The 21,939-nt window shown below is 34.4% G+C and overlaps 2 protein-coding genes across 2 annotated transcripts; both read right to left on the bottom strand.

Moving 5' to 3' along the window:
• Positions 1 to 65: 65 nt before the first annotated feature.
• On the bottom strand, positions 66 to 3,822 carry LOC148597486 (Rieske domain-containing protein-like). The gene is made up of 3 exons (XM_088563803.1): positions 2,378 to 3,822; positions 1,580 to 1,695; positions 66 to 222 (listed from the first exon to the last, which is right to left on the bottom strand). The coding sequence occupies exons 1-3, from the start codon at positions 2,562 to 2,564 to the stop codon at positions 94 to 96; spliced, it is 432 nt and encodes a 143-aa protein (XP_088419929.1). The 5' UTR covers positions 2,565 to 3,822; the 3' UTR covers positions 66 to 93.
• An 81-nt stretch (positions 3,823 to 3,903) lies between these two features.
• On the bottom strand, positions 3,904 to 18,152 carry LOC148597485 (uncharacterized). The gene is made up of 11 exons (XM_088563802.1): positions 18,040 to 18,152; positions 14,407 to 14,553; positions 12,600 to 12,821; positions 11,413 to 11,454; positions 10,268 to 10,531; positions 9,292 to 9,414; positions 8,761 to 8,898; positions 6,906 to 6,953; positions 6,104 to 6,217; positions 4,527 to 5,016; positions 3,904 to 4,105 (listed from the first exon to the last, which is right to left on the bottom strand). Exons 1-11 carry the CDS (start codon positions 18,098 to 18,100, stop codon positions 3,922 to 3,924), a joined length of 1,833 nt encoding a protein of 610 aa, XP_088419928.1. The 5' UTR covers positions 18,101 to 18,152; the 3' UTR covers positions 3,904 to 3,921.
• Positions 18,153 to 21,939: the final 3,787 nt, after the last annotated feature.

Below are 21,939 nucleotides of genomic sequence, written 5' to 3'. Positions count from 1 at the left end.
GTGCTGTTTGAATTCGGACACCAACACCCTGATGTATCTAATATAAATCTCAAAACACTGTCAAATGTATTTTTACATGTAAATGTATTTTTATTATGTGTTGACAACACTGGTCTTGGACTTTTTGACAGGTGGTGTAATTATGTACGATCCGAGGGATAAGTCCGAGTCGTGTTTTATATATAGCTTCCCGTCTTCACACTTCGTCTCGAAAACGTCTTGCTGAAAAAAAATCCAAAATGCAGATATGATATTAGTATCCGCAACATATCACTCATACATGTACAATGGATCTCATTTCTTAATTTAATTTTTAAAAGGTGTTTTGCCCCCCAAAAATAAGATACCAGTCTTTTTCAGCTGCGGACGCTTCCATTTACATTTAGCCCCTTGCGGTTCCGGGTGTCAAAAGAAAAATAGACCTGCAGCAGCGCTAAGCTTGTCGACTAAATAGCGCTTAATACCCTGGCAGGGGGCCGTGGCACTCTGACCACAAAGCAATTGGGTTGTTAGACAATATGGTGGGGGTGGGGTGGGGACTAGAAGCGTGGTCAGTTACAATGAGTGTTCATTCAGATACATAATACATGTAACAGTTGAAGTTCGGAGCCAGAATTTATTACATAATTTATGATGCATGTAAATTGAATGAAAAATGACAAAATGTCAACATCCCTTCAGCACCTGTAGATGAAGTTTTCATATCACAACTCTTACGTTATGCCAGAGATTGCCGTAAATACGCAGACTTTTTGTATCGTGCTAGACTTTTTATAATTAGGTTTATGGAACAGGGTCATGTTGCTACAAGAATGAAGTCAACTCTATAGAAGTTTTATGGTCGATTCCATGTACTCGGGGGTCGTTACGGTGTATCCATCTGCATCTTGAAACCCGATTTGTTCATTGTGTTATTGTTTTCCTTTCCTCTTCCGTTTACCCCGGGATTGATATTTTATAAGCAACTCGGTGGGTGTTTCTAGAAAGAGGACGCTTTCCCTATCCGAGTTGCTCATTTGTTTTTGTTACTTTGTATGTATGTTTTTAGTTACTTTATGTTCTTTGTTGTGTACGTCTGTTTTCTATGCCTGGTCTTTGTCCCTGGATTACATTCTTTTGATTACCGCTATAACCTTGGTTCCCTTGATCACCTGGTTCATGCTCCGAGTTGCTCATTTCCTTTTGTTACTTTTAATGTATTGATTTTTTATGTTCTTTGTTGTGTTTGTCTGGTTTCCAAATCTGGTCTTTGTCCCTGGATTATTCTTTTGATTTCCGCTAGAATCTTGATTCCCTTGATTACTCTTTTTAAAATACATGTACATGTAAATATAATAACATTTTGAGCTGTTACAGTATTTACAGTATTCGATTATTTCTTATTTTGGCGTTTCTCATACCAGCGTTAATACGGTTGTCTCGCTGATTTGATAAATAATGTCGTTTTTTATGTTCCATTAACCTTAGTCGCAAACAACAAAGCTCGTCGTCAGTGATACCGAGTTCTAGCTGTTACATGCATTTTCTTATTTACCAGTATTCATCTCTATCTGATCCTATTAATATGATTCCAACTAACCTTTAGGCCAAGTTCATTGTCACCAGTTTTTAGATCAAACATGTAGGAATGCCACGGACACATCACGTGACATCTTCCATTATAATCTTCGATCTGTCCATGGTACAATGGCCCACCTTTAACGAAATGATGTTTACATTCTTTACATTCAACAGTATATAAAACTACATTGGACACGTCTGTAGTCTGTACGTACATGTACATTGTATATGCACATACATGTACATGTATGACCCTTCGTACTGTACGGCATACAGTATCACTTTGATCAACCGAAAATTCTTCAAATGTGGTTTATTCAAAGTTTCGTTTTTGAAGAAAATGTTCAGTGCAGTAAAAGGAAAAGTATTCGCTACAAATGATTGTTTTCTTTTCAGTATAAATATCACTTATGTTAATGATTTTGATTCGAAAGGGTTTTCTTGACGTCGTTGATTACTCTTACGAGTCTTGCATATACATGTACAGCGCAATATGTGAAAATTTTGTTTGTTTGTTTGTTGGGGTTTAACGTCCGAGCAGCAATATTTCAGCTATATTCAGACGATAAAAAAAAAACCGCATGGTTTCAAATGTTATGTGTTTTTGCCTTTTGCCATCCATCTATTTATACGTGTTAAATAACGATTTTCAAACCTTTATTACTTAAATTTATGTTTAAGATACGAAGATGTCGGTTTTCAAAATTTTACCAAATTATTTTTATTACTGAAATCATAGACCCACCATTAGTAAAGATGCCTTAAGGAAGTAACAAACAAACAGAGCAAATTCCATAATAATTCAATTTATACTAACCCATATGTGAGCACCAAGCAGATATAGCGTAAAACTTTCCTTCATCATAGAATAAAGCCACATCATCTCTCTTGCCCGATTTGGCATGCAAGTGATGGCATCTCTGCTTGTTCAGTTGAAACACTTCACCGATACATCGCCACTTGTTAGTCTCGACCCGCTGTTCGTTTGGTACACTTTCCATCATCGTTAAATAGCTGTGTGTTCTGCGCGCAGCGTAGTTATATTCTGAAACGACGATTTGTCTACCTAAGCCGTGTCGAAACAATCCTTAATAAATCCGTTTATGACGTAATTGTCAGACAGTGTATCACCTTCTAAAATTCTTCTTGAGTGATTTCCTTGTCAATGGGAATAAAGTACCACTACGGGTGACGAAATATAACCTTCAGCAGCGTTAATTTCTACGAACAGGCGACTTTGCATCAAAATCAGTGACCCTTTCTAGGTTCGTCAACTTGAGGACCCTCTTGTTTAACGAGGGATTCAATAATCAGTACGTCAAATGTATGATGTATGTAAGTATCTTGCTGATTAACGCTTAAGAGTTACATGTGGCTATGATATATTTGTAGTACTTGTGAAGTATAAGCAGACTGGTCCAAGTTTTGTTAATTACAATTTTATATTATTTTCAATCTTTGATCTACCGTTGTTATTCAGATATCCATTACTTAATGTAACACATACGAGTCGTCAAACCTTGTGTGATCGCACTGGGTAAAATTCCATTATTAAAAATATGGCAATGCCCAGGTGTTGCTGAGGGTCCAATTAAAGTCACTACGATGTTCTGATATCGCAACATAAACTCGGCATCACCTGCTATTCTAGATATTTACCTTCTACGATGGTAATTATGGTTTTATGGTTCGGAATAGAATTACCATGTATGAACTAATTCCATGTCTCTCGTAAAACAGTCTTTTGTTTATCTTTGAATGAATCGATTTGTCACGACTCTCCAAAGTTATAGTTAAGAGTTACCATGGTGATATGATCATTCAAACTTAATTAATCTTCGCATTATCGCAGTAAAGGCTATTGATTTGACAAAGGACATCCGATTGTCATTTCGTTAAGACATCCATCAATACTTTTATCATTGACTTCCGGTTTAAAAAATATGGTATTTTCTGCGTTTTTTTTTCTAATGCGGTTTTTAAAGTACAGTTCGTGATCCAAAGCGATAAAAATTAAGTTTACTGGGAGACTATGGAATCGACTTTCTTGACTTAAGTAATGGACGGCAATTACTGTATGTTATGTTCATGTCTGAATTCAATGAAAACAACGAAAAAATATTTGATGCTACAAAACTAAGACCATGTTTTGAAAGAGATTTAAACGATAAGATTAAGTGGAAAATAAACAAACACAAACACAATATTTAAAGTTTGTTCTGTCCACACATATTGTATAAAGAATGGTTGTTCAGAGGCATAAAAATACACAACGTGTTTATGACGTGTTCTTCACAAATTTGTAAAATCCATTAAAATAGTGATAAAATTAATATACACAAATTATATGACCATATTTATTCATCCTACAAACAAGTATTCGTCAATAAATAAGTTTTTGTTGCAGCCGTTTTCAGTACAGCAAAAATTGCACTCCAAGTCCTCTTTCAACTTGTTTTTCTCGTTCTTCTGTAAATTCACACAACGAGAGTCGTCTGCTGTCGCCATCCACCATTTATTATTGCACGTTTCCTTGGAAACACAACTGAATGAAAACAGACAAATTAATTACGTTAAAAGACAATTTGTCCGCTTTAAGCGTTGATGTCAATACAACAGTGTCAAAACTTTGCAACAAACGGATGATGCTAAATCATTTCCAGTAGCATTTAGTACGTTTCCAACAATTCATCTAACGCGCATTTCAAATATCTTATTGTGTACATGTATATCTTTTTCTATGCTCTATTATCATACCGATAATCTATGTAAAGAACACATTTATCTTAGTCGAGTGACAAAGCTTTAGATGATAATCATTCAAGTTAGTTGTCTCCATTGACATGCAGTTGCAAAAATGAGCAAATAAAAGACTGGATCTCTTTCTTCCGGATCCCACTATTCAAAATCTCTATATCCTCCCTTATATGCATGTACATGTATGAACGCTGTGTAAAACCACTTACTTTCTCGTTATTCTCCTTTCTCCGTTTACAGAATCCACGAAGGTGTTCATGCAGTATCTGCCATGTTCACATAGCTGAAGGTCTGTATCCTCACAGCTGGTAAAATTGCAAATAAAACAACTTATTTTATCACTGTTTAGAGTCGACGGCTCTGTTGTACTAATAGTGGCTTCACCAATTTTAGATGAGGTCGGGATTGTCTGTGTTGTTTTAATTGTTCTTTTAAAATTACGTGTTGTTCGATTAGGAAGTGACGTAGTGGACACACTGTGTGTAATTTGTTCAGTGGCTACAGGTGGAGAACGAGACGTTTCAAACTGGAAATTCGTCTGTTTAGGAGTTTCCAGTCGAGGAAAGTTGGGTTTTGTGTGAGTTGCAGTTATATGCATATTAAGCTCCCTGTTTGTGACCTCTGTATTGGTTGTCGACATGGTTGTGGGTTCGTTGGTAGGGTAGTGGTGTATATATACAAATGACTTGGGAATTATCACTGAAATAAGAGTCGATATTAATTATTTCTTGTCGTATAACAAATTTATAATTTTAACGTGCGGATGGACAAATTTTGAATACCAAATTCAGGTCAATTCATGTGGTACTCACATGGTTACATGTTCTTTGTATCATAATAAATTACGATAATCATATGAAAAACACACATAATAATCATATGATTACATGTACCATATGATATTGACTGGTAAACATACTGTATGGAAACCATATAGTCATAGCAAACGATCATGTGAAAATTATGTGAGAACCATAAACAACTTTGTCTGTCTGTCTGTATTGTAACGATTAACCACATGGAACAGTAGGATTGGCGAAATATGAAACACGCCTTGTTCAATTGTTCATGCCTACACACGAGTCACGAGCATCACAGTGTTTACCTCGATATGCCATTTGTTACAATGTATATGGACATTTCTGTTTTTGACTATAGGGTTTGTAAGTCTCGTCATGTGACTCCGTGGTTTAACGAAAATGGGTTCTAGTCTACCATTCAAATGAACAGAGATTTGTCATTTGAGAGCGTTGGATTCAATATATAAAAGCCAAACATATTTTCGTGTAAAATACCAATAAAAATGACAAATATCTATTTTCACACGATGATAGTGTTAAGAAAAGTGTAAAATAGAAGATTTCGCATTGTAATACAGCGTTACAAGTTTTTCTCTGATGCACTACCAATGAACCTTTGTAATAAGCAAAGTAATTCGACCTTTACAATATTATACATGTTGGTGGCACCTTCCAGTAATTATTTTCTCTATACCTCGTGTATATTAAAGCACTAATTTTGTATATTAACTTTTAAAGAGCGATAAATGATTAATAACTTTTCAGGATATGTAGTTCTGCTGCATACGTAATCAAAAGTTTCCTAATATCATATTGTTTTATAATTAGTATAAAAGATAAACTTTGTTGCATTGATGAATTATGCAATAATTTTTTGCTTTAAAGGTGCAGTAGAGCCTTCGAGATTTTTAGGTAGACTCGAGCGGGTTATTTGTTTTTATAATAATCGCGAAGCCGGCTACGGATGAGAGTTACATTGGAACTACCTTGATTACAAATGCACACGTGACACTTCCAGTCGACACCATGTACCGACACCAAATGGCAATGAGCTGGACAATCCCCAGGATACGACAGACAGTCTGTATTTGTTGACACGTCTAAATACAACATTGAAGAACATAAATTAAGATGATGACCAATACTTTAAAACATTGAATGTAAGTGTAGTTTACATGAATCTGTTTGGTTGACGAATAAGGCTAGTTTGTGTTCAACTCATGTTCTCTGGTATGTTTGAATGAAACATACATGTGTTACTATTGGCCGAAGCTTTTTTTTATGTTAATTGAATGCAAAAGATACGAGCATCTAACCGAACGCATTTCACATTCCAGTAAGAATCAGTAAGCGCTTTAATATTAAACATTCATCTATATCATTAACTGGAGGAACATTTCTCAGAGTTCGTAAATGAAATCCCACTTCAGATAAAAAAATACGCACACACACGTATAAAATTGTACTTTGCTTGTTCGCCGTTTTATGAGGACGAAAAAAATGGCGTACTTCATGGGGCGAGTTATACAACTTTCGTGTGATCAATGTACAAATGTAAGCAGACGCATAATTATGTTCATTGCCTGAGTCCCAACAACATATTTGATACCAGTGTTTGCAATTATGTCTTACATACATGAGGGTGCGTAATGATATTAGTTAACAGCAGGAAAAAAACGATTTCAGATCTGCCGAAGCCATCACGAAAATAACTGCTGCAAACATGATAGTTCCACCATGGGCGATACGGTTTTAAATTCGGAGTTTATAAAAATCAATAAAACTTACTTAGTCGTCCTGGCTGGTCAAGTAGAAACCGTGTTTGTCTCGGTACATCTGGGTTAAAAATAAGAACATTTAGGAGAAAACCATTTAATTTTTTAGGAGGGGCATATAAATTTTCTATCCTGCATATTTTTACGTTTTTGTAAATACATTTTATTCCTTTTCATTTTTTTTCTTATCGCATGCTCTGTTTATATCTTGAAATTTTCAGCCCTGCCTTTTTATTTCAAATTTCATCTTAGCCCTTCCCCTTTTCCACACCATGAAAATTAAATGGTAGTTCCCTAAGATACATACATGTACACAAGTTAAATTAGCATCAAGATTACAAGTACATTGTACTTGGTAGTTAATTCAGAGTTATCAAAACTATGACACTTAGAATATATATATTATAAAAAAAATCTCGTCTGAATATAGCTGAAATACTGCTGCTCGGACGTTAAACTCCAACAAACAAACAAACACAATAAAAAAAATCAACCGCTCGTTTAAAATGAAGAAATTTGCGACGACGTCGAAAGGTGGAGTTGCTACAAAATATGGTTGAGCCTTACAATATAGCTTGTCGGCTATACATGTACATGTAATCTAACATTGCAGTATTTTTTATTGTTTGAGTAAATTAATTGCTTTGTTGGTATCTGACGGTGTCGTCCTGTTTCTCCCACTTTTAATTACATACCTAAATAAACATGGGAGGATTTGTTGTTTTATCAATTAAAGTTTATTTCTGAATTATTGCTAAAATTTTACCTGTAATTTACCAGTATATCACAGTCAAAATATGTAAAAGTATAATAAAGTTTATTAATTTCATTTAAAAAGTACAAAAATACAAGTGTTTCACATAAAAATTCCATTTTTAGAGGTTAAACATGTAAAAAAAATAATTTCAATACTTTACTTCCACAAAACTTCTGTAAAAAAAACAAAAAGGCCTGTATTAGAATCTTTTTTTTTTATTTGTTATTGTTATGCTTAATACAATTTATGAAAAACTTGATAATTTTGCATTTATCTTTTTTACATTTATTTTGCATCATTATTGCAGTTTTTTAATTATCCATTTTTTTCCCAAATTATACCTGTTTGGTACCCAAGCTTAATTACTGACAGTTACTAATATGTAGTCTGCACCCAACCTACATTATTCTGATTTAAACATTTGAAGTAAAAGAGTTGCATCTTACCCAAGCTGCAGTTAATGTCAATGTTGAACATTTCTCACCAATTATTATTATAAAAATGGAGCTGTTTTCTTTTCTAAGACATTCAATTCAAGTATGGCAAACCTTTAAGTTCAGTATGTTCGAAACAAGTTTGGGTAGATAAAGTTTAGTCCTGGGGGGATCATCGATACATTGTCAAGAACAAACGCAACAATAGAGTTTACTGGCGTTGTGCCATCACATCATGTCCAGCAACAGTAAACACACACGAGGGACATACAGTAAAATTGGGCCCACTGCACAACCATCAACATAGTCAATCCAAGGTAGAGGTCATGAAAACTATTCAGACAATGAAGCAACGAGCTAAGGCAGAGGTCATTCCACTACCAACAATTTATGAGGAGGAACTTGTTATGATGGTCTATCTACATGCACAAAACATATATATCATACCTGTATTCATGAAACAGACTGTACAATGTTATGGTTAGTAAACCCTTTGTCATCTTTTTTACTTAACTAATTGTTAATTTGAAAGATTAAAAGTGGGGGAAACCTATCTGACAACCATTTTTCTATGTTGAGATGATAGTAAAAGTGCCATTTATTTACTGACATAACGCCAAAAGAATTCTTGATATAAATGTTCAAAGTACTACAATGTAGCAGAATTTATGAAGTACCGTTTGGATTATCGTCGTTGCTACAGTCACAGTAATCACACGGAAATATTAACCCAGTATCTTGTTTAACTGTACAGTTGGATAGGCACCATTGGTGTTTCATATTACACGGACGGACCATAGCTGACAATGTCAGTCCTACAAAAACATATCAAAATTATTATTTCTGTAGAAAATAACATAAAAATTTCGAAAAGCATATGGTACGGCTCCTCTCTACGGTGGGTTTTCAAAGAAAAATAACTGATTCGAAACTCGGAAAACATTGAAAACGAACCGAGTCCCGTTTCATTCAACAAAAAAATTGCTTTTTTACATATCTTTGAAGTTCCTCATAGTATTTTAGTGTGACAGTGAAGTGTTGGCGGGAAAAGGGACACAACTGTATACCATTATTCGCATTTAACAAACAAATAAGACTATCCTTCATACACATGTACTAAACTACAAATTATGTTAGTTCAGTTCTAGGGTCACTGGACGACTACATTTGTAGAAATATTTCATAAATTGTTTGTAATACAAATGTACCTTTTGGGCAATGACATGTGTGACATTGCCATTTATCGACCGTTACTGTAATCACGTGACAGTATTTGGGACAATACTCGTTGTCAGGTAAACAAAACAAATCAAGTACTCGATTGGGCCAAACTGGAAAAAAATATATTAAAAAATATGAACAAGTAACATGTTTTCAAATACATGTAGCTATACACATGTACATGTTTACTTGATTCATATTTGACCTCTACAAATTAAAACTTTACAGAATCGAATCATACAGAATATTTACGATCTTTTAACAAAACTTTACTCTACAAAATCAGACAGAATATGATTCTTTAATAAAACATCTAATTTATAATATGCTTGTACTAAGTGTGATCGCTTAGGTTGTTTCTCACTTTCCTGTTTTTTTTTCTTCTTCAAGTTGACTTTTTTTGTTTCCTTGTTTTGATTTGTCCATTATTGTCTAGAGTTTGTCCACCAGTATGGTGATTTTGTTTTTACGCTCTATTTACATACACTAGTACAGTATGCACACCAAATATACGATTTTAAGACCTATGTATTTTCAGTATTAAGTTACAATTCATAATAAGTTCATACATTGCCAATGGTGGAGGCCATACTAGACGCAGAAAAAGAAACAACGTAACAGACGATGCTTTCTGTCTATTTTCGCCATGTATTGACGTACATGTATCTAAAGTCATGTATTTAAAAAAAAAAAAACAAACATACATACACTTGCATGTTCATGTCTTTGGTCAACAAAATAAAGAGCGATAAGTCTTGTTAGTGCCAATATAATGCACAACCTATAAAATGTTAAATCTTTTAAGTACATCTGATTTTAGAGTGGTTACACTGAGACTGTTTCAGAGTTAGAAAAAATGAATATATTTTAGGGCGTTTTTACACTTATCACCTTCTGTTTGATATTTAAACAGCTCTTACTGAATATTTTTAAAGAGTTCCAAATTGAATGTAAAAAAATCACCTGTGGGCGATGCAGAAGACGAATGGAGATTGTGATCAGTTTTGTCTGGGTGTTGTGACAGATGGTTGTTATTAGAACTCTCGTGGCTATTTGACTGTAGGTTATGATAAGAACTGTCGTGGAGAGGTGACTTTTGATTATGAAGCGAACTGTCAAAGAGTTTCGATGATAATCTGTAACTATATCTGTCATGGAATTTTAACCGCAAGTTGTTTTGTCTTGAGCTAACTAAGAGTTTTCTTTCACGTTTGATCATCGGAAAACCTGCAATAATACAGTAAAAAAGACGTTTAAGTTTTAGAATGTAGTAAGAGTCAGTTCTACCTCACCTGTACATACAATGGACGTGTTCATGTACATTATACAAATGTACATGTACGCGACACTAGCCATTGTTGAATGGCCATGTTTTACTTCATTACTTTGGCATTCTACATTCAAATTTTCAATACTTTTATTGTTTCAGCCTGTTATTATTGATTTCAGTACTGTGTCGGTATACTTGTACATGTACATGTAGCTACACTCATGAAAAAGGTGTAACCGGCTGTAATAAGTTACTTTTTTGTTAGCTACTGTCGACACGTTTTCCTGCCACCCTTGCATTTAAGAAAATAGACACGATTGCCTGTACAAAGCTTGTATGTTTATCATTTGTGAGGATGAAAAACTAAACGTGGAAAGTGAACAAAACAACACTATTTTACAAATGTATGTACATGTACATGTACTAAACTGTGAAAAAACGCAACCAAAGTCTATGACCTTTAATGAACTTTGAAAATGTTCATACTCCCGGAGTTGACCTTTGACTGACCCCAAAAATGACCAAAAAAAACCTGACATACATGTACCATGTACACCTTAAACAGTATAAGTTTAGCTTAGTCGCCAGTGAAAACAATTATTGCCGCTGTAGAAAGCGCATCCAGATTATGATTGAAAAAAAAAAAAACAGTACACGTTTCATCTAATATACTTTTTAACTTAAAATGGATCAATACACATTTACGTGCATTGTTCATCATTCGTAGTGTTAATACATGTACATAGTGCACCGTTCTGTTCCACAAATTATGTTGCAAGACTCGAACAATACGTTTAACGTGAACTGACCATATCAGAAATTAAATAGTCACACGTACCACTATTTGTATAACGAGTTGGACTCGAATTGCTTCTTTTACCTACAATGTATATATACAGTTGCTTTATTAAATTTCTTTACTTGTACATTTTTTTAAATAAAATTACAGTGTTCACATAAATACCGTTTTAATAACAGTTTCGATGTCATATTTACAACATGTATATATACATGTAAGGTACAGTTACCATTGTTTGGTAGCATTGAAATTAAAGAAATTGCTTGGTATCAAATTCATATTTTGCAAATGAATATTCAAATTATTCGCATTGTGTATACAACATCATAACTCCCCTAAGATTCCATCGAGTTAACAAAAACTGCTAACCTAAAAATATGCAATACAAATAAGAAATGATCATGATATATCCTTTTTCCTACCCTGTTGAAAATACAAAGCATATCACCAGCTAGATTGAATTTTATTGACTAACGTTCGAATATTAGCCCAAATATGATCAAAACTGTCAATACAATACACAATACAAAAGTTGGCCAATACGGGATTTAGCCGTCCTAAACGACTTTTACCTGTCAAATACGTCATATTGGACTAGTTAGTCAATAAAGATATAATTGCGTAAGTTTTTCCATATTGGTCCTCGGCTAGAAATATTGGACTTTGGCTACGCATCAGTTCAAAAACTAAGCCAATACTGAAAACCTTACGCAATAATGCTAGAGTATTGACTGACAATTTTTAATAGGCATAAAAATATTGTGAAAACAATTGACCAATCATAAATACCGATACATCTTCATTAAAGACGCGTGTATTCTGTTCATCCTGTTTTGGTTACTTGCATCAATCGATAATAAAACACCTTTTGTACCAAGGCGTCGATTTCACAAGAAGTCGTGTGAAATTGATCGTAAATAATGACGTCACAATGCAATTTTAGGTTGTGACGTCATTACTTACGATCAACTTTATACTTAGGACTTTTTGTAAAATCGACGCCAGAACCTTTAAAGTATTGATATATAGCGTACATTGTATTTTTTAAAATGATGCTTGCATCTGCAAGTAACTATAAAATAATTTCCATGATAACTCCTTGGAGTGTTTTAATGTGACACTTGAATAAAATTATGTATTTGTTTTTGAATAAGAATTGTGACAACGAAACCAGGAAATGTACATTCACATTGTATTCCAATTATTTACAAGCCATGGTATCTTACCGAATATCTTGGAACAGTAACAGGTTTCACATATTCGTCCGTTGTAAGTAATATTTTTCATATCACAGAATAGTGGACACATGGCTTTCATCAATTGGCATGGGTTCTTTAACTCGACATAAGTTCGATTATTAACTATGAGATATTTCGATGTTGTCGTCACTTCCGGTACTGGTGATGTTAGAGTGCTCTGTGTTGTTGATACTGTTGTTGGCCATTGTACTACAAACAGAATAACGACAGAGAAAAATAGGTAACACTTCATATCTAACACAAAACAGTCTGAAAAATCTTGACGGTTCTATGAATTATATAAATCCTGATAAATGCACTCTACCATCAGTTCAAACCATTGAAGTACGCTTTAGGCCTTTCACTGTGTAATTAGTTTGAAATATTCGCAGTTCCTGAAAATCTGGTCCGAAATTTCTTCACCAAATTATAAGTTACTGATAAGATATGGATTTCATGGATTCTAATTGTGTCAGTGTTACAAGGCTGTGGAGATAGACTAAGTATAAATGGACATAACATTTCGTCCATGTTCAAAACAAGACAAATCTTATTTACATATTATAAAGATGTTAAATGGAACCAAAATCATATTGTAATTTCTTCTTTGGTTTTGCAAAAGGTCATTTACAGCATTTCTATACCACGTGACATTTCTCTCATAAAAGACATTGTCATCAAACGTGATATATATTGTGTACTTTTGTACTTGAAACACGAGGAACTTCAACACACTAATGTGCTTCCGCATTGACATGCGTACTGTTATGTCTAAATATTATGCTGGGGAATGATTAATTTAAAGCCATCCTTGGGTTTAGTATTGTGGATACATTCAAAAGACCTAGTCTCTTACAATGCTCAATACATCTTGAGTGGATTATAGTACTTCATAAGTTCTGTCTAAAGTATTTGACTCAATTTAAAAAAGAGATACATGTATTTTAGCGGCGAACATTTTATTTTTATTTTTGAGGCATGTAGTACATTACTTCAGAACCAGTCTATTACTACGTCGATTTTGATAAGAAATTGACTGAGTGCATGTTTTTTTTTCCTTTTTTATGTATAACGATATATAGCGCCTGTTTCTAGCTCGGGATTAGTTTAATTTCACTGCGTCAGGCTCTTTTTCGTTTCCATAGTACATTCGTTGGGAAATTTGTGTATGAATTCATGACGCTGTGAAATTCAACACTTAAATTCAAATGAAATAAACTACCACGTGACTTCAGGTTGAAAATGTAACATGAAGGATTCATAACGAGTTCACTTAGTTCGATCATACATCGTTAAACTCTGAGAAATTGTTTTTACATTGTGTGCATTAACAACGATCACCCGCACTTACATGTACATTGTTCAATGATAAAGCAATAACACGTGTACCAAAAACTGCTGCGGACGACACTATTTGCTGTTTTTTCTTTAATATAGTTATTCTTTCATAAAATAGAATTTAAACTGATCTGATGTATACAATTTGGAATTTTTCTTACCAGTAAAGGGAAGTAAATCATACAAAAATTATACATTTTTTCCTAAAAATCATGATTGACCTTTGACCCTGTTTTGTTAGAGACGTGACTACAAAAATATAGAGCTTGAAATATTACGCTTTCCATCGATATATAATTTAGCCGTATTATATTAATATTCCGGTGCATTTAATTTTCAAAAAAATCGATAGCCTGGCATCCTACAACCTTAACACAAATGAGTGAATTTCCTGTCCTTTTGCATGAACATTAGCTGGAACAATACTCAAGATTTCACACTGTATACATGTACTTACTTGTATAGTTAGAATTACTGCAATGACAGAACTGACAGGTTACATCATGTTTGAGAGTAACTACGTCACACAGTGAAGCACACAATCGGTCCGTCTCAAAACATGGGTTATATAAGGCATAAAACTGTACCCTTTCTCGTCGGATGGCTGTCAATAACGAAAATTTCATAGATTTATTATGGTTATTTCATTTAAATATACACCACGTATAAAAATAACAATGAAAAATGTTTTCATTGTACATTAGTATACAAGAACGTCACCACAATTCTCGTTTCCCAAGGTCAAACTTTCTTCTAATTGCGTTATTTTGGTTGAATCCTCTTTTGAGAGTATTTGTTATATGTGTCTATTTTCTTTGTCGAGCCGTTCTCCCTCCATTATGTTATTTTTTTTTTATAATCCTGAACTTTTATTTTGACATACTACTAAAGGACTGGTAAAACTTCCGTACGTACATGTATCTATCAACGTATGCTTCCTAAATTTATCCTAGTACATATACATTATGAAGGTTAATGTACAGAACTCTTGTAGTGACATGATTGCATGTAGACAAAAAACTTGTGTGTACATCATACTTTGTTATAGGGCTAATTCTGTTCTTAATTTTTGCACTCAAGTTAATTATTTTGTTCGCACAAAATTCGTTACACTCCTTGAAACGTTTAGGTTTTCCGCAAAGCATGATACATAAACGCGCACTAAGCGCTTACCAAACGCACGATAAAAAGAAACGATTCCATCGTGCGTTTAAACGAACGCTCCCACGATAAACGAACGCTCTTAGCGTGCGTTTAAACCCACGACACACGAACGATCATAGCGTGCGTTTAAACGCACGATGGGCGAACGATAAAAAATAATATCAATTATGAAGAAAAAAAATCGGAAATAGAATTAATGAATTAATGAAATTACAAAAAAAATAATAACAAAAGATATATAAATTAAAATTTACGTTTCCACGAAACGTGCAGAAGTCGCCTCCCGTTTCCTTATCTGTTTTTATTTTTTGAGAATCATATCGTCAAATGAGCTGTTTATTATTAATCGAGGTAGCGAAAAGAACCTGGATATCAAATTTCCTCGAAATCGAATAACTTTCAATTTTTCGTCGCGGTGGCGGCCATTTTGAAAATGGCGGTCGATAAGCAGTTCGAAATAGCGAATGAGCCACAGATTCTTAATCGGAGCTTCTTAAAGAACCTAGAAATCAATTTTCATCAAAATAGGACAACTTTGAATTCTCCAGCTTTATTTTGAAAATGGCGACCAACCCGTTGCTCAAATTGCCAATTGATCCGCAAATTAATAATCGGGACGGCTCAAAGAACTTAGATGTCAATTTTCATCAAAATCAGACTACTTTGAATTTTCGACCGCGTTGGCAGCCATTTTGAAAATGGCGGCCAGAACGCACGCGACTTTTTTTTCGTGATTTTGTCTGGACTATTAAGTTCAATTTATACACCAACTTTCGACAAATTCTGATCGATGGTTTTCGAGATATATGATGTTCCAATTTCCGGTGTAAAAAAATGGGTACCTCCAGTCCGGCGGCCATTTTGAGAAAAAATTTTTTTTCGAGGTTCTGCATCCTTCGAAGAGTACTTCTAACATCGAAATATTTCATCTCAATCAAACCAGCCACTTTTGAGAAAAAGGGCGGATACTTTCAACAATTTTTATGACAGGAGAATTAAAATAATAATAATAATAATAATAATAATAATGATAAGAAGAAGAAACACAGTAAAAACAATAAATCACCGCCACTTCGGGGACTTAATAAGAAAAAATAAAGAATGTAAAAATTGAACGCTTCTATATTGTGTTTGAACGAAGTTGGTTCAAACGAGCGCTCCCAGCGTTCGTTTAGACAAACGCCCTTATCGTGCTTATATACGAACACTCTCGCGCCTATGTTCACTCGAACGCTTTTATTCTGCGTTTTAACGGACGCAAAACGGCTGTAATCTCACGATAAACAATGCACCAACGCTTCAAATATTATAGTGTGCGCACTATATTTTTTTTCTTTTGTGAGCACGATTAACATATGCAGTTTTTCCTAATCCAATTGTATCCTTCTGTACCTCGAGAACCAATTTGTTCAGCATGTCATACTTTTCCATTCCTCTTCTGTACACCCAAGACGTGACATTTTTAGTTGAATCCGGGTTCCTCATTCACTTTTGTTCCTTTGTACATGCATGTACTATTTTGGTTATGTTATGTTCTCTAATTTGTGTGTGTATTTTCCCTGTCTAATCTGTTTCATTTAAATATATTATTTAGATTTCTGCTATAATCTTGTTTCCCCTGTTTACTCTTTTTGACCACATTATATGTAACTATGTTTTAACTGTAGTAACATTAGACGTTAAAAAATGAGACGCCACACCAACAAAACTACATGTAAACTATATGTAAAACAAAAACAATCAATATTGCCAAGCTTACATGTACATGCAATATCAACATACTCCAATGCATAATTAAATCGTTTACGATGGCATGTACATGTAGATCATAATGGTAACCAACAAAACCGATCACAGATACATGTACATGTAATAATAAAGTAGTCTAAAAATTAAGAACACCGTAGGCGCGATGTCAAATAGAAATAATGAACTGTACCTTTAATGAAATATATACATGTATATGTGCTAATGATAATAATTTATGATAAAAAAAATATGAAGTTTTTGCGTGATGTTACCCCAATTGAAAATTTTCACATCTATAATACACTTATTTTTTACATGAAATAGCGGAGTTTGATACAGAAAATGTAAAAGTTTTAGCAGAGCGATCATAGTTGATTGTTTGTGTTCACCATATAGCTTTACAATCAACGTTTTTACTCTATTATACATGCAGATTTACTGTATTTCAATGCAAATATTGTTTGTCAGGTATTACCATGTACTTTGCCAACTATACAGGTATTCATTACAAACAAGAATGATTTAGAATTTTGATAATAAGTGTCCAGTGCTCGATCCTATTCGGCGCAGATGTTCGAGCTATTTTTGGAGTCCTTTTACGATTTTTTTGCGGTTCTTACATTTTTTGCAGTCGTAAGATGTAATAGAGTCTTTGGACAATGTTCCGAACGTTTTTTGGCTCATTCGATGTACAACAGTGTCACAATACGTAATAAGAAGAAAATGGTTTACTTAACAAAATTATGCTCTGTGCAATGTAAACAAGACTTGCGTACATGTACATTGTAGGTGCGTTTGGTGGAACCAAACTGGATTTCTCTGTAATACTACATGTCGTAAGAACTTTGCTTTGTTAGTAGCAAAATTTTTTTAAGTCACAAAAACAAGACGGAAATATACGTACATTTATATGGGTAATTTGGGTAGTTGAAAGCATCTTTAAACAGTAGAGGGTGTCATATCCGCCACCAGTTTATGTGCACGTAGTATATTTTGTTAATGTACAATATTCATTTCCACCAAATTTCTTTTACATATACATGTATCTGTAACATTACCGGACCGAAATGGACTTTTTGATCGTTGAACTCAGTAAAAGAGAACCAATTTTAATCGATTCAGTGAACATGGAAGATTAATAAACGATTATCCGGTGTAGCATATAAAAACAACAAACCTGCAACAAACGTCACTGATAATATATTGATAAATCCAGCATAAATTAGTATAGTATTCATATTACATGTACATATAGGATGGTGAACAAGAAGTTTAATCGGTTCAAATAGATATACCACACCTGTACATAGCCTGATAAGGTTCCAAATTTAATGAAATACGAAAGTTTTCTTAGTGCAGAAATCTATTTATGACGCAAAATCCCAAATATACATCTGTTTGCATATGTGTGTGTGTGTGTGTGTGTGTGTGAAGTTCGAGTTGATGTGCATTTACATGCACCCAATGAACCTGCTTTCAACTTGTAAGTGTTGTAACGCTTACTACAATTACTTATCTCAATAGAGATAAAAAAGGGAAACCAGATGGTAACAGGAGTTACATTACATGACCTTGTATGATCGGGAGGTGGTCAAGATAAATTCACAATTTACTTTTATGATGAAAAGATACTTTTGTAATGAAAAGATACTTTTATGGTGAAAACAAAATGACCATACTAAAAAAGTGAGTTGTTCTGATACATTTATATGTATTTGTAATAAGGCCAGGTTTAATGAGCGTCAAGAAGGTCGTCACCAAGGCTAAGGTCGCACGGGCCGGAAGTGACAAGAAGTGGAAGAGGAGAAGAAGGGTATCGTCTCGTACAATGTAAGCCTCAAATAGAATTTTTATTTTTCGAAATGTATGTAAATGTATCCCGTTTTTACTTCACACTCAAAGGTTGAAGCGGGTGAATTGGCAACTAAAATTCTACCTTTGGGGTTGGATTTTAGGGGTACACAAAGTTCCTCATAATCTCATTAGGGATTGCATATGATCCTGTTTGTTTGTTTGTTGGGGTTTAACGTCCGAGCAGCAATATTTCAGCTATATTCAGACGAGTATATGATCCTAGATTGTCCTTCATACAACTTAGTACAATACCACTTGTTACATTAAGTATTGCATATACTTTAGTTTTGATGTATGACAATGTTTTGTTTTCAGTACATGTATTGTTATCGTGTAATTGGTTGCAAGAGAATAAAAAATCTTGTTTATTGGTTCAAACTTTTGTGGCTTTTTGTATGGCAGTCTTCAACCTTTTTGTTCGTTTTGTTGTAGTTTGATGTTGTTCATAAATTTGTTTGTTTTCTTCAAGGGTGATTGATGTAACATGATGCTTTTGTGTTGGAATCTAAGATGTGCTCTTTGGTGTTTTAATGAAAAAAGCTTAAAGCTAGAAAAGCGGAAATTCTCATTGATTTACTTTGTGTATAAAAATGGATAATTGCACCGTTTTACATGAACATGTGTAAATTATATTGACGAATTCCGTTTGTATATATATTTTTTTAAATTTACATTAAGAACCCAGACCGGTTATTCAACAATTTTTTACAGTCCTCACTTTTAGGTATAGCTTAGGAAGTAGATTTAATTGCTGTACAAAAAATATGTAATTTATTCATGAATTCTTAGAATCACATTAAATAAGGAACGCATAGCGCGGTAAAAACGATCGCATGCGCAGTAAGATGAAATTGCTTCAGCGCTTTGTCTGGTATCGTAGAAAAAATAGATATACTTCTATGTCCAATATTCCTAAAACATTATTTTTCGTATTTATCTACAAAGTTCCTGTAATTTTGTTTCTAGAAAAGCAATAGATCGAGTTCTGCTGAATACATGTCTATGATGTGTGAGATCAGTAACTACATATACGTATGAAAAATGCAATATCCATCGCAGGGAAACGCAAATGAATGATCAAAATGTTCTGAGTATTTTATCCCCTTACATTAAGTCCTCCTAAAATTCTATCTGCCATGGCCCGTTGTAAAATTTCTTCATAATCTATGTCTATGGGTTCGATTACTGGTTTGGCAGGGGCAATGTTGACTGTTCCTCCTAAAGCTTTAGTGGTGCTGGTCCCTATAGATGTTTTTCCGGCAGACAAAGCTTGAAGACCTGGTGACACGTTTGATGCTATCAAATTACTTAGTTTTTCAATGGTGTTGTTTATATCTATTGGCAAATTACCACCCAAACCTCCGGCAGGAGTAGCGCCAAGGGCGCCTGCGTTACCGGAAGTTTGAGTCACAGATGTAGCACCATTGTTACCAATGGATATACCGTTGGTTTGTACATGAGCGGCATGACTTGTAATACCCCCTACCGCCGTTCCAAGGTTTATAGATGAGCTCGCTTGTCCTGGAATGGGGTTTATCAGATTATTACCATTTTTTAACGCTGCTACATTATTTGTGATTGTATTTTGATTCGAAGCTCCTATTTGGTGATTAATTGTGTTTTGGTGTCCGACGCCTGTTTGTGATATACTCTGTTGTTGAACATTCAGGTTTGTTTGTTGAATTTGTCCTACTGACTGGTGAGCTTGGTTCAATGGAACACTCAAAATTCCGTTTATTTGATTTGCCATTTTATTATTTCCGGGGCTTCCCATGTTCCCTATATGTGAATTAATTGATGAGTCGGGACCGCTTGGTGGTCCATTTTGTGATGCATGCTGATTAGAAAAGTGTCCAGTATTTGTTGGTAAAGAGCCATGGTTTTGTATCCCCATTGAATTCACGTTATGTCCAGAGTTTCCTGCGGAGTTTGTAAATCCTAAATTTCCAACAGACTGTCTGGTGTTTGTATTTACCGTATTAACTGATCCAATCACCTCAGAATTCAAATTTACGTCAATAGGTCTGTTCACAGCGGAATGACTTACTGCACCGTTGACACCTGTATTGATATTATCGAAGCGCTTAGATGACATGCCGTTGTCATGGCGATTACTGTTTCCGTTACTGCGCTGTCCATGTAAGCTATCAGTATGGCCAGATTGTCTTGAGCCGAATTGATTGTTGTTCCCAAAATGGCCGTGTCCTTGTGAAGAACTTAAACTATTGTCGAAATGACGGCCATTAGTATTCATATTCGGTGAGATATTATTATCTCTTTGGTTTGGTCCAAATTGAGAACCCTGGTTTCTGTCGAAAGATTGACGATCAGAAGAAGGTCCACGGTGGTCCTGCATTCCATTATTGGGAGAATGCATTCCTCTGCTTGGTCCGTTTGAAGGCCTGTTACGTCCATTAAAATGTTGGTCTCTCCTAGAGTTAACATCATTGAAGTTATCGAAATGCTGATTGTTTTGTTGTACATTCATATCATTTTGACTTCTAAAGTCCAAGCTATTTGGATGTGGTTGTCCTTGGAAATGTGGTTCGTTTTGAAAATGATCTCGTCCTGATATGGAATTAAAACTTGGATTTCTTCCGGAATTTGAACCAGGAACATTTATTTTTCTACCATTTGAACCAGGAAATTGTTCGAATTGTCTCCCGTTGTTGTTTCGGAATTCAATAATTATTTCAGACCTTCCTCTTTGCCCACCTCTTGATATGTGGTTGCCAGGACGACGCCTTACATTATTGGGTCGACTGCGTCCTGGAGGACCACTGAATCTTTGGTTACCAGGGTTACGGTTGCTAGGAAATCTAGAGAATGGTGGGAACGATGGTCTACCTCTTGGTCTTCCATGCTACAACGACGAGTATATCTATAAACAATAGTGAAATGATAAGACACGGATCAAATTAAACCATTTTAAATACTATAAAAAGACTTTAAAAAGGTTTTATTATTAAAATGCAAGCATAATATTTGGATAATTAATTGGAAAGTTTGAATAACTAGAATATCATTACGAGTGCCAAAGAATGCCTTTGTTGTTCCACCCACGGGTTATATCTTCAAGCTTCCTTGACATGACTTGCTATAATTTTGTAATTCACGATATTTTTTTTGTATTGAATTTTTGCCATAACATATTGTTATTTCCAACATTAATATTTTTTATCGACGGATTAATTTGAATTTGTATTGTGACATTTTGGCGGAT

The sequence above is a fragment of the Perna viridis genome, chromosome 15, assembly GCF_037379345.1.
Source record: "Perna viridis isolate PV_CMFRI_1.1 ecotype Kerala chromosome 15, ASM3737934v1, whole genome shotgun sequence".
NCBI classification, from domain to species: domain Eukaryota; kingdom Metazoa; phylum Mollusca; class Bivalvia; order Mytilida; family Mytilidae; genus Perna; species Perna viridis.
Note: the sequence above shows the minus strand (reverse complement) of the source record. Positions and strands in the feature narration are given on the sequence as shown.